The 18,117-nt window shown below is 39.7% G+C and overlaps 1 protein-coding gene across 1 annotated transcript in view; it reads left to right on the forward strand.

Annotated features, from left to right (window-relative positions):
• Positions 1-18,117, forward strand: part of PTPRQ (protein tyrosine phosphatase receptor type Q) — an 814,679-nt gene that overhangs the window by 62,381 nt on the left and 734,181 nt on the right. Inside the window, exons 6-11 of the mRNA XM_073651596.1 lie at positions 4,602-4,819; positions 7,890-8,079; positions 8,897-9,181; positions 13,173-13,457; positions 14,709-14,975; positions 17,008-17,274. Coding sequence (XP_073507697.1) covers positions 4,602-4,819; positions 7,890-8,079; positions 8,897-9,181; positions 13,173-13,457; positions 14,709-14,975; positions 17,008-17,274 — 1,512 coding nt within the window. The remainder of the gene's footprint in view (positions 1-4,601; positions 4,820-7,889; positions 8,080-8,896; positions 9,182-13,172; positions 13,458-14,708; positions 14,976-17,007; positions 17,275-18,117) is intronic.

The following is an 18,117-nucleotide window of genomic DNA, read 5'->3' on the forward strand; positions in this document are numbered from 1 at the left end:
AATACAAGAATGTGTTTTGCCTAAAGATGTTTTATGTGAAAAGTTTAATATGCTGCTAGAAAATGTTTTACATAATCTTGAAACCGTTTTATATGACAAAGTGACAAAAGAGTTCCAGTAGTGTTGAAAATGTTTTATAATGCCGGGTGAAGAAAAAGTATGTCCCATAAAGGGAATTGAGCTGTGTTGTCTGTTTCTAAATGTGAAAAGTTTTAAAAAGTTTTGCATGTCCTGTAATCAACTGTTTTGCTCTTTTCCAGCCCGAGGACGTGCTGTGCTTTACCAGGGGGGAATGTAGCACCCCGAGGGTTCGGCCGCTACATGGGGTATTGCACCTCAGACCAGAGGTGTGATATTCCACTCCCGGGTAAGGATGGAGTATGGACCAGGGCTCAGTTAGCTGCATACAGCACACACACCCCATTTCCGAGGGACAGCTCAACGGTGCTCCCACTAGACAGAAGTGCAGGCACGACCGACTATGTCCCTGTCTGGAGTGGGGAGGGGGGTGGAACACCCAGTGCTGTAGGGGCAGATAGGGGTTGGTTCCTGAGAGTAGGTAGGAGCCCATTGGTTGCTGGTCACCTGGGCTCATGGTCAGAGGGAGGTATAAAAGGTGGGCACCATCTTAGATCTGGGTTCAGTCGGTGAGAGAAGTTCGTTCTGTCCAGTGAGGAGAAGACAGGGAGTAGAGGCTCTGTAGGAGCTCTGCTCCAGAAGGGCCTAGTGAGAGGCCGAGGAGGAGGTGAAAGGGAGCTGAGATTGTGGCTCATCCCAGCTCCAAGAGAAAGGAACAAAAAGGAACAGGAAGGAACAGAAAAGGAGAAGAAGAGACAGAGAAACAGAAGGGCTCAGGAACAAGAAGGTGGAAGGGACCCTAAGAACCCACGAGAATCCAGGGTGAAGGGTCAGGCAGATTAAGGGTACCAGACCCCAAGTTGGTGGAGGAGAAACTACCCTCAGCCAAAGACCGGTCATCGTGATCATTTATTGGTGCGACACCTCATCAAACCTGCTAGGAAGGCACCATATAGGACAGCGGAGGACGGGCCCACGTTTACCTGCACAAGTTCGCGGCAGCTGGACAAAAGTGGGTCACTGGTGAGGCAGGCCAGAGAAAGGACAAAAGGGGGTCCTGAGCCATACTTCTGAACTGCCTGGGAGTTGTCCGAGCCCCACACCTGGTGGACGCAGCACGGCTCGGGCGGTCACTACTGGTGCCGAAGTGACCCGGAGCACATGAACTGTGAGTAAAGACCCTGGACTGTAACTTGTTGTCTGTGTGCTCCTTTGCGCCTCCAGCACTACCGGTACTGGGACTCTCACCACCATCACTCCCACCATCTACTACACTGCCCTGGGGCCGCACTCTTCCCGTGGGGAGTCACACCACCTCAGCTGCACCCACCATCAGCCCCAGCAGTCTGCCCTGCAGAGGCGGTTCCTAATAACCGCAATCCACGGGTGGCGTAGTCGGACATTATCTAAAACATCTAAAAGACTGCCACTGGTCTGACCACCCTGAGCCACGGAACCAGGTCGCCACTACTACCCCCATCGTTCCCCTATTGCCCGGATCCGAGTGCCCCACGGCCCAGGGGGCGAGTCAGCCTAGCACAGCAGGCACAATGACGTCACTATATCGCATCTGCTGTGAGTAGCATCAGTCCACACTCTACATAGAGCAGAGCAGCCCATTGTGGGAATAGGTATAGGTAAGTAGTTTTTAGCTATTTTTTTTTTAATGTCGGGGGGTTTGTGAGAGCCATCAAACTATAGTGTGGACTACTGTTAGGGCCAACATTACTGTGTGGGGGGACTTTTGCAGACTGTCATACTGTAGGGACCTTTGTTATGTTGTGTGCGGGTCCTTTTGAGACTATCACACAGTTGAGGGCCTGTGGGACCTTTATACTATGGGGGGTTTGTGAGCGCAATCATAATATGTGTGTCTGTGGGAACCATCATACTTTGCGAGGCCATCATACTGTGGGGGGGGGGGGGTCTGTGAGGGCCATTATACAGTGTGGCTCTGTGGGGACCATCATACTTTGTGAAAACCATCATACTGTGTTGAGGTGCTATGGGAGGCATCATACTGTGTGGGTATCATACTTTGCTTGAGGGACTATGGGGTTATCATACTGTGCGCGTGGGGGTTACTGTAGGTGAATTTACTCTAGAGGTATCATACAGTGTGTTGGATGCATTTTTGGGGGAATCTTAATCTATAGAGGCATAAAAGGGGTATCATGATGGGTGAGAACACTAAAGGGCTTCAGTATTTGACACATTTACTATGTACAAGCCACAATACATGACCATTTCCTGTCTTCAAAAGTTGAAAGGTATGCCCTTTTGTGACTGTGCCTATACGCTTTGATTTCACTTACTCTGTAGAATTTTTTTTTAAGGGGGGACCCAATTTGGAATTTTGCTATAGGGCCTCATGATGTCTATGTACGCCCTTTCCCCACACACTCCTCCATATAGTATAATGGGCCCTGCATTGCCTTCTATACAGTATAATGGCCCCACATAGTCATCCATACAGTATAATGGCCCTGCATTGCCTTCTATACAGTATAATGGCCCCACATAGTCATCCATACAGTATAATGGGCCCAGTATTGTCTTCGATACAGTATAATGGGCCCCACATAGTCCTTCATACAGAATAATGGGCCCCACATAGTCCTCCCTACAGTATAATGGGTCCCACATTAAAGAATGAATAAATAAATACTCACCTCTCCTTTTTCCCCCGCTGCTCCGGTCTCGGCAGCGAGCAATCTGAAGCTCTTCACTGCTTGGCACAGCGAGTACAAAAAGTTTTTTACATTTATCAGCACGGCGGAAAGTCCACATTTTTCTCCTATATCTATTATACCGGTTGGATGACCTGTGGATCTGCAGCAGCTGTATACTCACATTCTTTTATTGTTGTGTGATCACAACTCTACCAGGTCAGCATAACCAATTTTATTAATATAATGTTTTATACCGATTAAGACCCTATTCCACTTTTCTGCTCCACAGCTCCTGTACAAAAACGCTGTGCTAAGACAGCAGACACAGATGGAGAATGATGGAAGAGGGAGCGTCAGCTGACTCTTCCATTATTACTTTCAACTGTATCGGCATCTAGGATGCCAATACAGTTGAAAGTGAGATTGCTGGTGCAGGCATCATGGACCAAAAATAATTGCCCTGCTGGCCAGATTTGGCCCGCAGCCAGAGTTTGACCTGTGTGCACTAGAGCTACAGTATGCGCTCACAGATTTCTAGAGTGGCCATATCGATTAGCCCTGCAGCCTTGCAGCTCTGGTGTCCTGGCTCTTGGGTTCAAATTTCACCATGGATAACATCTGCAATGAGTTTGTATGTTCTCCCCATGTTTGCATGGGTTTCCTTCGGTTTCTCTGGTTTTCTCCCACACTCCAAAGACATACTGATAGGGAATGTAGATTGTGAGCCCCAATGGGGACAGTGATGATGTCTATAAAGCGCTGTGGAATTAATGGTGCTATATAAGTGAGTAAAATAAATAAATATCAAGGATCCGTACCACAAAGATGTGTAATATGACAAATGTTGCATTACCCTTTATGTGTCACTGTAAGGCTGTGTGCCCACGATGCGGATTTAATGCGCCGCGAAAATGCATTTAAAACGCAGGTTAAGTTGTCTGCCATGTTTCCCAATGATAATCCGTATGTGCTGTGCACATGCTGCTGGAAATTTCCGCTGCGGATTATCATTGCGGAAAAATCCGCAGCACTACCAATTATTTTGCGGAATTGCGGCAAAATCGCCGCCATTGACTTGCATTGAACCACATAACATCCGCATGTATACATGTATGCATGTGGATGTTATGCGGCTCAATGTGCGGATGGTACCCGGGTCTGGAGAAGAGGAGACTCTCTTCCAGACCCGGGTACAATTAGTAAAAAAATAATTAAAGCGTAAAAAATAAACAAAAACATTATACTTACCTCTCCATCTCCTCCCTGCTGCGTCCTCTGTCCTTGGCGTCCTGCAGTGTTCTGAAAGGACCTGCGCTGACATCATTTAGTCATGTGATGGTCACGCGACCGCTGACGTCAGCGGTCACGTGACCTGTCAGCTGACTAAATGATGTCACCGCAGGTCCTTTCTGAACACCGCGGGACGCCGAGGACAGAGAACGCCACCAGAGAGGTAAGTATAATGTTTTTTTTTATTTTTTACGTTTTAATTCTTTTTTCTACTATTGATGCTGCATTTAAAGCTGCATAAGTTGGTCACACAATATAGATCCATGCCGGTTGCATGGATTTATATTGTGTGACCAACTTGTCAAGCACTTTTCCAAGTGATGCTAAAATCGCTTGGAAAAGCGCTTGAAAAAACACATGTGGAAATGCATGCAAAAACGCTTAAAGAAATGCTTCTCCCTGGCAGAATAGGAGATGCAGAAACGCTCAGGAAACTTTCTACTTCATTTCTGCAACCGTGGGCACATAGCCTAATTCTTTTCATATTCTATGAAAAACTTTGAATATAACTATATTTATATTTATATTTTATGTTTCTATTTCCATCTTTCTATCTTTCAGGACTCTGTTCTAACGGCTGGATAGCATTTAAAAACAGCTGCTATAGGCTGATATTGGATAATAAGCCTTGGGCAATTGCTGAACAGAGCTGTGAATCGCTTCACATCGGAGCACATCTTGTAAATGTTCAAACAACTGACGAACATTCATTTTTATCCTCTGTCCTGCATAAGAAGAATGAATTAATCTTGCTCTGGAGCGGTCTCTCTGATCTAAAGGTTTGCATACATTGCTTTTCTAGCTTGCCTTCTTCACTTTCTACTGTTTAATAGTCTGCCTTACAATAACTAAATATTATCTGTAAAAACTACAGAACACTGGAGATTATTCACATACTTTATAAAGTTTTGGAATTGGTAAATAAATATCAATGCAAATAATAATAATAGTAATAATAATAATAATCACAGTAATTTAAAATTACAATTTGACCAAACGTAATATTCATATTTTCCTAGTTAGGTTATAAACACACTTGGAGAGTTAAAAACATAAATGTCAGAGCTCTGCTGTTCTCACATGGACCTGCAAGTCCCCTGTTTTGTTTGCAACATTTTTCAATTGTCTCTTTTTAGTTACTACTCTGCTATGTATGGAATGAGGGGTAGGTGAAGTAGGCAACCACCAATGGTGCTATTTGGACGAAAGGGAGTTACAATGCATGGATTTCAGTATTACTTGCCACCAGGTTCAAAATTGCATATATAATGCAGATTTTCCATACAAATTTTTCAAAAGTATTATGCATTACCAGCAGCAAAGTGGACAAGTTTTAACTTAAAGCACCACTCCAGCATGTTTTATTTTAATTGTAGTGCTGGAGTGGCGCTACTAATCTAAGTTTCCTGCACCTAGTCTCATACTTACTAGTCGCCATCTTCATTTGTCCTCGGTGCCACTCTGGATGGTCTCCAACAGTTTGTAACCTGCCGCAGCGCTCCAGTGATTTCTGGGTGAGCCAGAGGTCATAAACTCAATGTAAGTCTATGAGCGCCAAAATGAGGCCAGAAGGAGGACTTTACAGACTTACATTGAGACCTTGTGACCCTTACATCTGACTTCTGGTCAGTCAGAAGGTGGGGTCTCAAGATAGTGGAGCAGGACTGTATCAACCCCGGGAAGAGCTGAAGATGGCAGCTGGTAAGTTTATTACTAGGGTCAGGGAACTTAGATTATTAGCACCACTCCAGCATTAAATGAAAAAAAATGCTGGAGTGGTGCTTTAATCTCATCCAATTGCTGTTTTTTTTTTCTGTTTGTGCATAATTAGTTAGGAATTTAGATTGTGTTTTGTTTTTTAAATCCACAGCATGTTAATTTCTGTTACGGAAAAGCAGAATTTACCTATTGATTTCAATAAGAGCCCTAAAACAGCAGGTTAAACTGTTGACCTTACATTGTTTTGTTGCAATTTTTGGTGCTTTTGTGTAACATACAAACACGTATGGAAAATATGTTCATATTTTAAATGCAGAAATGCGCACTTTAGAAATCCACACCAAATATGCAATGTATAAACCTAGCCTTGAATGTTGAGTTTGAACTGCTAATACAGTAGGTGACATTATGCATATAGCATAAAGGCTCACTCACATGAGCGTATAAATCGGACGAGTGCAATGCGAGAAACCATCTCATTGCACTCTGACCAATGTTAGTAAATGAGTCAGTGCTCAACTGCAAGTTTTTTCTCAGCTCGGATCAGACTGAGAAAAAAATCGCAGCATGCTGAGATTGTCTCAGAGAATTGAATCGCACTCGCCAATGGAAATTAATTGGTGCGAGAAAATAATTGCACAGCACACGGACCATGCGTGCGCCGTTCGATTTTTATGCACCCATCTCAAGGGAAATGTGACATTTCATCAGTCAAATACAGTAAATTCACAGTCTGAACCATCAAAATAGAATAGATAGAATGGATATATAGATAGGATAGATAGATAGATAGATAGATAGAAACATGTCAGTGAGATATATAATAAGCACAGTGCGTGTGTAGTTTACTGTAAATGTATTTAGCTAATAAATATAAGAATAAATGAAAAAAATTGTGTGGGGTCATCCTTATTTTTAATAACCAGCTGAGGGAAAGCAGACAGCTGGGGACTGGCATTATTCTGGGAAGGAGGCAATAAACATGGAGCGAGCTTCCCAGGTCATTACTATCAGCTCACAGATGTCTGCTTAACCTTTACTGGTTAGTAAAAAGGAGCGACTAAAAAAAAAATGACGTGAGGTCCCAAGCAAAGGCTAAGCAGACACCTGCGGGCTGATATTAATAGTCTAGAAAGGGGCGATGGATATTGGCCCTTTCACAGGCTAATAACACTAGCCCTCAGCCACCCCAGAAATGGTGCATCCATTAGACCTAGAGTATCATGTGAATCCGGCTGCTGCTACGAGCACTGATGTCAGTAAGGTTATCACAGTTTACAGCCGATGAACTGCAGTAACCTCACTGACGTCACCGCTCCCAGAGTGAGAACCATCAGTAAGTTCACACACTTGTGACATTAAATATTTACAGGACATCTATCCTATTTATCCTATCTATCCAATTAACCTATCTATCTATATATCTATCCATCGATCTATCTATATCTGTATATAAGATTGCTTTGTTAGTTTGTAAACTAGCTTTAAATGACAGAGAATTATTGTATGTAAAAGCTGATGTTAACAACACATTGCATACGAATTGCATACGCATGTCATATGGATGCTAGGTGAGAAAAATCGCATTTTACTTGCATGAAACTCACATGAGACTTGCATGACACTCGTCCTACTTTTCTGGATCAACATTGGACCTATCTTTTATATGCTAGTGGGGCTCCAGCCTAAGGCCACGTTCACACGTTCAGTATTTGGTCAGTATTTTACATCAGTATTTGTAAGCCAAAACCAGGAGTCAGTGAAAAATGCAGAAGTGGTGACTTGTTTCTATTATACTTTTCCTCTGATTCCACTCCTGATTTTGGTTTACAAATACTGATGTAAAATACTGACCAAATATTGAACGTGTGAACGTTGGATATCTGTGTGACAGGCACCAATATTGACATTTCCAGAGTAAGGTGAAAGTTTTTTGAACCCCCTGATCTGAGCATCAGGCAAGAGATTCCTCTCCACTTGGGTAACACTTTCTGTAATACTAGAACGTATGTGCCCTCCACACTAAACAGAACATATTAGATGACTACCTTGCAAAACTTGATTCAATTCGTTTTTGTAGTGTTCGTTTAATACACTTCTGAATGACATTTATAATAATCTTTTTGTTAGGTAGAAGAAGAACTTTTGTGGACAGATGGATCTGCTTTTACGTTAGATACATTTGAAGTGACATTGTTGTCCCATTTGCCTAAAAATGACACCGACTGTTATGCCCTACAGCAAAATGCTACAGGTCCAAATTATTTTTATACAGCATTTTTTTGCCACGTGGCCTTACCTTACCTTTGTGAATATGAATGTGAGTATCTGTTACAGCATCATTCTTTTATTGAAGAAGAGGTAATGTCATTGTGATTTAATTTGGTTTTCTTCATTTGGGAATCATAAAGAATTGAACTTCTTAACACAATATGGAAGACTTACTTAGTAAAATGAGCCTGAATTAGGGAATGGGTCTGAATTTAATTAAAAGCTAACATACATGCCATGCACCAAGTGTACTATGTATTTTAGATACTTTTTACATCTCACTAGACAGTGTTAAAAATGACCTTAGTAAACAAAACTTGGCTAATTTGAGCTTTAAAATGTGCTATATTTGTTAATACATCATTATTTTGTGTATAAATATTGGTGGAAAGTTAGCAACAAAGAGCTGGTGTAAGGAAGAGAAAAGTGTCTAGAAAGGTGCCCTCAATTTATATTTGTTTACGCACTACGATAAATTTCCCACAGTTTCTACCTTTTTGATAGTGTGTAGTCTTATACTGTCTAAGGCCTCATTCAAACATCAGTATTTTTAGATCAGTATTTTATCAGTATTTGTATGCCAAAACCAGGAGTGCCTCCACAAGAGAACAGGTGCCAACCTTTCAATTATCGTTTTTCTCTATAAAAAAATACTCACATGTGAATGAGACCTCAATTTGGGACAGTGAAAATATGTAAAGCCACTCCAAAAGACCACCTTAATGAGGAGGCAACTCCTGAGCTAGGCTATAATTTCTTTTGACAGATTTCCTTATATCATATGTATATTGGCCATTTCTTTTGAGAAGACAATCACAAAGAGACAGAAATGAATTATTCATTACATTGATCGTTTTCTTTTACAGTCCCAGCTGTTTCAGATAAATTTACATATTCGGTGGAAGATATTTCAGAAAATGGAGCACTGTTCAGATGGAGTCATTTTCCTTTTTCATGTGAAAGCATATATAAACTTTATTTTAAATATTATACCAACAGCTCAAATGAGTGTTTTGAAAACATAAGACAAAATTCTACATCTGCGTCCATTCAGAGGCTAAACCCCGGACTCAATTACAGTTTTATTTTGTGTATGAAGGATGACAAAGGGTCACAGTATAATCTAAGTCCAATTATTTCAATACAAACAAGTAAGTTAAAATATACTTTATATAATGTGTGAGTACATCTTTATGTTTTGTGTGCTATGAAATAGCGTCAGGTACTGGGTTTAAATCCCACCAAAGAACATCTGCAAGGAGTTTGTGTGTTTTCTCCATGTTTGCGTGGGTTTCCTCCAGGTTCTCCCGTTTCTTCCCACACTCCATAGACATACTGATAGGAATCTAGAATGTGGGCCCAATGGTGACAGTGCCCATAATGTCTGTAAAGTGCTATAGAATGAGATGGCGCTATATAATCAAGTAAAATAAATATAAATTATGGGTAGGATCTTGTGAAGGTGACTTCAGCATTGAGGACACCATTAATCCTAAACAAATTCTCAACTTCATTTGCTGAAATGCTGCCCTAAAGTTGCAAGGAACCGGTCATCATGTTTCACTGTTTCCTCCAAACACTTATTATATTACTACTCTCCAATCTTTGAGCAAACAAATTGCCTTCTGTTACAGGCAAATATTTCACATTTTGATTCATCAGTCCAGAGCACCTGCTGCCATTTTCTGCACTCCATCGCCTATGTTTTCAGGAATAGTTGAGTCACTTGACTTTGTTTCCTTTTCAAAACTTCTCTGAACAGTAGATGTGTAGCTGGGTCCCACTGGTTGCCAGATTTGAGCTGATGGCACTGCTGAACATCTTCTGATTTTGAAGGGAAGCATGATCTTTCATATCCTGCACTTAGTTTCTTTGGTTGACCACTGCTCATATGAAAATCAACATTGCCCATTTCTTGGAGTCTCAATGGTAACAAATACAGGCAGATACTTATCCATCACACAATATTATCTAGAAGGCATGTGATTGGCTCCAAATTTATTCTACATCAGGATCCCAAACATACAACCAAAATAATATAGAACTATTCTCAGTATAAAGAAGAACAACAAATGTTGGAAGTGGTAATATGGCCTCTATAGATCTCTGATCTCAACATATAGGGAAAATATATATTTTTGTACCATATTAGCCAGTATATAGGAAAATATTCGATTTGAGAGTCCTCAGTGGTTGATACCTTTTAATGGCTAACTGAAAAGATGGTAACAAGTTGCAAGCTTTCAAGACTACGCAGGTCTCTTCATCAGGGTAGTATCGATCTCAACATAGAACCATAGAATATTAGAGTTGAAAGGGACCTCCAGGGTCATCATGTCTAACCCCCTGCTCAATGCAGGATTCACTAAACCATCTCAGACAGATGTCTGGTAAGCCTCTGTATGAAGACTTCCATTGAAGGAGAACTCACCACCTCTTCATTGAGTCTGTGTAGGATTCCATGAAGAGACAGAAGAATTTGAGCAAGCTTTCATCCACAGAAGATCTGTGGTCAGTTCTTCAAGATGTTTGGGACAACCTCCCTGCCTTGTGCTTGTGTGCCTAAAATAATTGTTGCTTTGATGTTCCTTTGAAGTCAAAGGGTGGATGACACCAAATATTGCTTTGATTTCTATTTTTGCTTTGTTCATTCACTTTGGTGATTGATAACAATAAACTATTAACACTTCTTTTTATGAAAGCATTCTTACTTTGTAGCATTTTTCCACACCTGCCTAAAACTTTTGCAGAGTAGTTTATAAATATTCCAGAAAGAATAACAGAGGAAAGGCACAACTCAGGGACTTGAAGTTCTATAAAATGATTCTTAAATATTTTTAGTTCGTGATGAGCAATGCAAGTACATATAGGAGCTAATTCACCAAGATTGGCATAGTGCTTTGCCAGCCTTGCTGTAGTAGAAGACACCAAGCCTATTAAGAAGCGCATGCCATTTTATGGATTTGGCGCCTCTTCTGAGTGGCGTGTGCCTCCAGGCACGGCACCAGAAATGCTACTCCAGTCATCGACTAGAGTAGCATTTCTGGCATACAAAATGATCACACATTTGATGAATTTTACATGTGGTATGGCCACACCAAGCCCCACCCCAAACTCATCCCCTGCTCTGCCCATTCTAGTGGAGCTGATTAAAATTGCATGAAAATGTCAAAAGTTGCAAAAATCGGCCCCATAATTCCCAGAAACATAGGATTCCATAAACAGCACCATTTATGCCCACAGGTTGTACAGTCATATGAAAAAGTTTGGGCACCCCTATTAATCTTAAGCTTAATATTTTATAAAAAATGGTGTTTTTGCCACAGCTATTTCAGTTTCATATATGTATTAACTGTTGGACACAGTAATGTTTCTGCCTTGAAATGAGGTTTATTGTACTAACAGAAAATGTGCAATCTGCATTCAAACAAAATGTGACAGGTGCATAAGTATGGGCACCTCACCAGAAAAGTGACATTAATATTTAGTAGATCTTCCTTTTGCAAAAATAACAGCCTCTAGTCGCTTCCTGTAGCTTTTAATGAGTTCCTGGATCCTGGATGAAGGTATTTTTGACCCTTCCTCTTTACAAAACAATTCCAGTTCAGTTAAGTTTGATGGTCGCCGAGCATGGACAGCCCTCTTCAAATGATCCCACAGATGTTCAATGATATTCAGGTCTGGGGACTGGGATGGCCATTCCAGAACATTGTAATTGTTCCTCTGCATGAATGCCTGAGTAGATTTGGAGCAGTGGTTTGGATCATTGTCTTGCTGAAAGATCCATCCCCTGCGTAACTTCAACTTTATCACTGATTCTTGAACATTATTGTCAAGAATCTGCTGATACTGAGTGGAATCCATGCGTCCCTCAACTTTAACAAGATTCCCGATGCCGGCATTGGCCACACAGCCCCAAAGCATGATGGAACCTCCACCAAATTTTACTGTGGGTAGCAAGTGTTTTTCTTGGAATGCTGTGTTTTTTTGCCGCCATGCATAATGCCTTTTTGTATGACCAAACAACTCAATCTTGGTTTCATCAGTCCACAGGACCTTCTTCCAAAATGAAATTGGCTTCTCCAAATGTGCTTTTGCATACCTCAGCCGACTCTGTTTGTGGCGTGCTTGCAGAAACGGCTTCTTTCGCATCACTCTCCCATACAGCTTCTCCTTGTGCAAAGTGCGTTGTATAGTTGACCGATGCACAGTGACACCATCTGCAGCAAGTTGATGCTGCAGCTCTCTGGAGGTGGTCTGAGGATTGTCCTTGACTGATCTCACCATTCTTCTTCTCTGCCTTTCTGATGTTTTTCTTGGCCTGCCACTTCTGGCCTTAACAAGAACTGTCCCTGTGTTCTTCCATTTCCTTACTATGTTCCTCACAGTGGAAACTGACAGGTTAAATCTCTGAGACAGTTTTGTGTATCCTTCCCCTGAACAACTATGTTGAATAATCTTTGTTTTCAGATCATTTCACAGTTGTTTTGAGGAGCCCATGATGACACTCTTCAGAGGAGATTCAAACAGGAGAACAATTTGCAAGTGGCCACTTTAAGTAGCTTTTCTCATGATTGCATACACCGGGCTATGAAGTTCAAAGCTCAATGAGGTTACAAAACCAAAAAAGTGCTTTAGTAAGTCAGTAAAAAGTAGGTAGGAGTATTTAAAACAAGAAAATGATAAGGGTGCCCATACTTATGCACCTGTCAAATTTTTTTGAATGCAGATTGCACATTTTCTGTCAGTACAATAAGCCTGATTTCAAGGTAGAAACATTACTGTGTCCAACAGTTATTACATATATCAAACTGAAATAGCTGTTGCAAAAACACCAATTTTTATAAAACATTAAGCTTAAGATTAATAGGGGTGCCCAAACTTTTTCATATAACTGTATCTGGTATTGGAGCTCAGATCACGTGAAATAAATAGGACTGAGCTGTAAGATCTCTAACATCATGGAAACAGGCATTGTGCAGTTTTAGGAAAAAAAAAGCAACCATGTTTTTTAATCTTGGAAAATCCCTTTAAGTTTGTCTTATTTGTGAACTAGGAACACTGCGAGGAGAATTGTATTACAATTGCATTTTATTTCAATTGTTTGATTTGTTTTGTGTTTCCCTTTAAATCTTTTACTAGGACCCTTAAATCCCAAGAATTTAAAAATAGTAAAAATATCATCAACTAATGTATCTTTGAAATGGAATTCACCAACTGATCCATTTGGTGAATTTTTCTGTGGTTACCATATTAGAGTATGGGACATAAAAGAAAACTCATATTTAACCTTCAAGGAGGAAAAGAACCAAACTTTTACTACTATTCAAAATCTGAAACCTTATCATGAGTACAAGATATCTATACAAACTATAGCAGAAAGTGGGAAATTAAGTTTATTGGAGAAAAGCTTGTCAATAATAACAGGTATAATATACTGTATATTGGTAGCATACATTAGGGAAAACAAGTATGTCACTGTCAGACTTTTTATTAGCCCTCTCTTTCTTGACTTTTCGAGTTTCCGGAGTCTTAGTAAAGAAATAATGGAGTCGCACTTGAATATTTGTTTTTTTTTAATGTTAGATATTCATTTTTATGCTATTTACTAATTTTTCTAAACATTATCACAGTAAGGGTATACTGTATGTAATATAAAATTACAGATACCATACAGGGTTAACATATAATGATGTCACTGCGTAAGAATTATACATACAATGATGTCACAGTGAAGGGATACTAAACAATTAAGACGGAGTAATTGCAAACATGAATGAATGACTGTACAAAGTGAGGTCACAAAACAGTGGTGTCACTCTATAGAGGTAATACACACGTGATGTAATAGTAAAGTGTTTAGAGGGTGTAAAAAAATAGAAAAACATGGCATATTTTTCCCAGAAGCAACCTTTGGACATGAGCTGGACTGTTTCTGGATGAAATCAGCTTTGTTTTTCTAATTTTGTACTCCACCTAATCATTTTACTATTATATCATGTGTATGGGTATTACCTCTATAGAGTGACACCACTGATCCTGGCTTCTGTTTTGTGACTTCACTTTGTGCATTCATTCATATTTGCAATAACTTCCTCTTTATTGTTTAGTATCGCTGTGATATCTATATTTCCTATGCAGCGGAACAATGTAATACTTATAGGAATCCTAAACACAGTGATATGTGAATGCTGTTCTCAAGACCCTCTGAGTTATTGCTGCTGGGAGGATGGGAGCGTAAGCGATCAATCAATGGTTAATAGCTCTTCATGTCTCTCCTCTAAAATGATGGGAAATGCAAGGCATGTTGGCACATGTGTAGGTTATCATCATCAACTGGACGTTACTAGGAATTTGTCAGTGTCAGGGGTGATCTATTAGCTTTTCTGCAGATTTATAGTTGAGTGGAGCCCATACAGTTTTCTATACATAGCAACTAAGCATTTAGACAAAATACTTTTACAAATTTTTCTTTCATCAAAACAAATAAAGTCAGGAATTAATTTTTTCGGTAGAATTCTTGAATCCTTATAGTGGATCTCTTACCAGATTGTACATTATAAACTATTTACATTTTTAAATATATCTCTTTAACCTTATTAGGATGGTGTACTTACTTTGAAAATCTATATAATGCATTTTTTTTTTAAGAAAAGCTATCATGTTATTTTTACCTAGAGGTTAATCCATTGGAACGAGTCAGCGTTGAACCAAATTCTGTACAAGAAGATAATTTATTCCTCTGCTGGGATTCTCCAGCAAAATTTCATCAAGTCTACATTCAAGTTAAATCTCTTGTGGACAATTCAGAAGTCTCCTATATTGTCTCTGACATTGATCATTTCCATGTTAGAGCTTTAATACCCGGAATGACTTATGAAATAGGCCTTTCAATAGAGATGAATGGAAATAGAAGTGAAATGAAAATCCTACAACAAACGCTACGTAAGTACTGTTTTATTCCTTTTTAGTTTCTTTTTTCATTTTTAAGAAATTGTTTGATTCCGTGGAATTCTGTAAACACAAAAAGCAGTTTAGGCTATAAAAAATCATTAAGTGATAAATCAGAAATATATTGGATATACTAAAATGTGACAAGAATCATGTGTAGAAATCACATTTTATCACTGTAAGGGCACATTCATACTCTGCTTTAGTATATTTGTTTTATTTGGGTTTCCATTGTAGCTGATGTAAACTGATGATAAATTTAGGCTTCATTCACATCTGCAGTGAAGACTCCATCAGAAGTCTTAATAGCTGATCTATAGCAGAATAGAAAAAAGGAATTCAAAGCACAGATGTGAACATAGCCTCACATCAGTTTACAGAACTTTCTGTTCTAGGAACAGTGGAACGAAATTCTTTTGGAAGATGGATCACAATGAAACTGAGGAATACTAGGTTCTGTTCACATGTTTTTGCTGCAAATTTAGCGCTTTGCACAAATTCAGTTTAAAGGGGTTATTCGGTCTAAGGCCACTTATCAGTATTTGGACAGTATTTTTTCTCAGGAGTGGGAGCCAAAACCAGGAGTGGGTGATAAATGCAGAATTGGTGACTTGTTTCTATTATACTTTTCCTCTGATTGTTCCTCACCTGGTTTTGGCTCCCTCTCCTGAGAAAAAATACTGATCGAATACTGACCAATTACTGATAATGGAGCCGTAGCCTCAAGCTACAAGTCTGCTTCATTCTGTATGACTCCACTGCGCATTGTGAGGATTCTCCGGCACCGGGAGCAGTAGTTATATGACCATAAGTATGCGATATGCATACTCTCAGGCACATTCCAACTAGAGTGTTTCTGGCCTCACTTAAAACACTTGCATTGAGCGAGGCCACGCACGTCTAGTCGCAATGTGGTCAGGAGTATGCCTATTCCATTCTGTACTTGCGGTCACATAACCATTGCTCCAAGAATCGGAGAATCCTCACAGCGCAGGATTCACAGGTCTGGAGTCACACAGAGTGACTGCAGACTTGAAGCTTTAGATTGGACAGCCCCTTGAACAGCTCTGTCAAGGAGTCATATATTTAGTACAAAGTACAGTGGACTCGACTGAAATTCAGTCTTGACATTTGAAAGCACACATGTCTATTTCCCCCTACCCCACACACACACATTTCACACGAAGGAGTGATTATTACATATTAAACTGCCTGACTTTGGAGGAAATGTAATTCCAAAATGCATGCAAGGTCTTTTCTCTTCCAATTATTAGGCATTACCGGGGTGCCCTCTTACAAAGACCAATGATGCATGGCAGTTTATTGAGTAAGGGTCACGTCTGAGCTTAGTGAGTCTAGAAACTGCACAGCTTAGATGGAACATAAATAGAGTAATCATAGTCATAGGTAATCCATAGCAATGTTTGGACCTTGGCCACACCACCAACACCACCAGTATATTTTCAGACATGTGGAAATAGATATATATGAGTGCTTAGGGTCCATGTTCCTTAAAGTGCAAAATCCATTTACAATGTGCTCTGTCTTTGTGGAAGGAAAATAGTCAGTAGTATGTAACTATGTAGTGCCATGATTAAAATGAGTCTGTCAGCACAGAATGACTGTTCAAACCAAGAATGTCAGACACTCGGCACCCCTGCCAGTCAGCTGTTATCGGTGTCGGTGGCCAGAAGTACTTACTTGCAGAGATTGCCATCTACTTGTAGGGCGCCGAAACTTGGTACTGCACATCCGCCTCCTATTGATTTGAATGGGAGGCATATGTGCAGTACCATGCCCCGGCCACTACAAGTAGACGGCCAGCTCCGCAAGTAAGTACTTCCAGGCCGCAGCTGCCACTGCCGTAACCAATAACAGCTGATCGGTGAGGGAGCCGGGTGTCAGACCCCTGCCAATCAGACATTGACCTTCTATCCTAAGGATAGGCCATCAATGTAAAAGTTGTAGACAACCTCTATAATACTCAAAATGATGATGAAAGACCACCTTTTTATTTTAACTGCAGGACCCAAACCAGTTACCCTTGTGGTCCCGATTGAGGAAAATGCACACAATGTTAAGCTCTTTGTCCAGATGCCCAATGTAGGACTATTTGATGGTATTGAAATTACAAGTGCAAATTCTGAAAACAGAACTATTTCTTTTCCTCTTATGACACATGGCAAATATGTAATTGACCGGCTCTTGCCAGGCACCGAGTATGATTTTATAGTTTACACCACAAGTAAGGACATGCTAAGTACTCCATTTAAGTTATCATCGGTCAAGACATGTAAGTATGTTTTTTTGTGATTATTGCAGTAAAGTATGAAATATAAAAAACAAACACATTTTTAAGGTACAATCATGTTACAGTAGTTTACTCTTTTGATGCTGCTATTCTTTACATACAAAAATCTAAACAATAAAAAATAAACATATTATTTAGCATTGACATATACATTATGATCCAAACTAGACTCTGGAAAATGGCTACACAAACCAAGCTTTATTTTTAAAGTAGCTAAAATCCAAAAAAAAACTTTATAAGTTTGGCATAGCCATAATTTCACAAAGTTGATGTAAGGGAATGAGCAGACCTGTTTATTAGTGTTCTTGAATTGAAAAACACTGCTCATGGTAAAGCTGTTTATTCTTAGGAGGATGCCGTAAGATCTTAATCAATATCTCCTTGAATACAAGAGCAGTTTCCAAAATTTTGACAAGACTAAACTTCATAGAACATTTTTTTAATCTAGAACATAAAAGTAAGGTTAATAATATAACTTTGAGTAAAATTGAAGGTTTGTAAACAAATTAGTTGATGCGAAAATGAATTCACCCCATATAAAAAATTACTACAACTATTATTTTGTATGACCTTTATGATTTTTATGGACAGCACCAAGTCTTCTAGGCATTCTTCAAGACCTGAAAAAAGATTAGAGCCGAGAATAAGGTTGCCATATACACATATAATGAATATCTGAATTATCTCCATACTACAACCTACTCTCAGGACTGTATATCTCAGGCCATTCGTATAAAGAACATATATAACGAGGTGCCGAAGCAAGAAAAAATACGAATATACGGCCAGTAAATTGGAAAAATGGAAAATCATTTTATTGAAAAT

The sequence above is a fragment of the Phyllobates terribilis genome, unplaced genomic scaffold (genome assembly GCF_046119375.1).
Source record: "Phyllobates terribilis strain yellow unplaced genomic scaffold, ASM4611937v1 Scaffold_11__3_contigs__length_659146591, whole genome shotgun sequence".
NCBI classification, from domain to species: Eukaryota; Metazoa; Chordata; class Amphibia; order Anura; family Dendrobatidae; genus Phyllobates; species Phyllobates terribilis.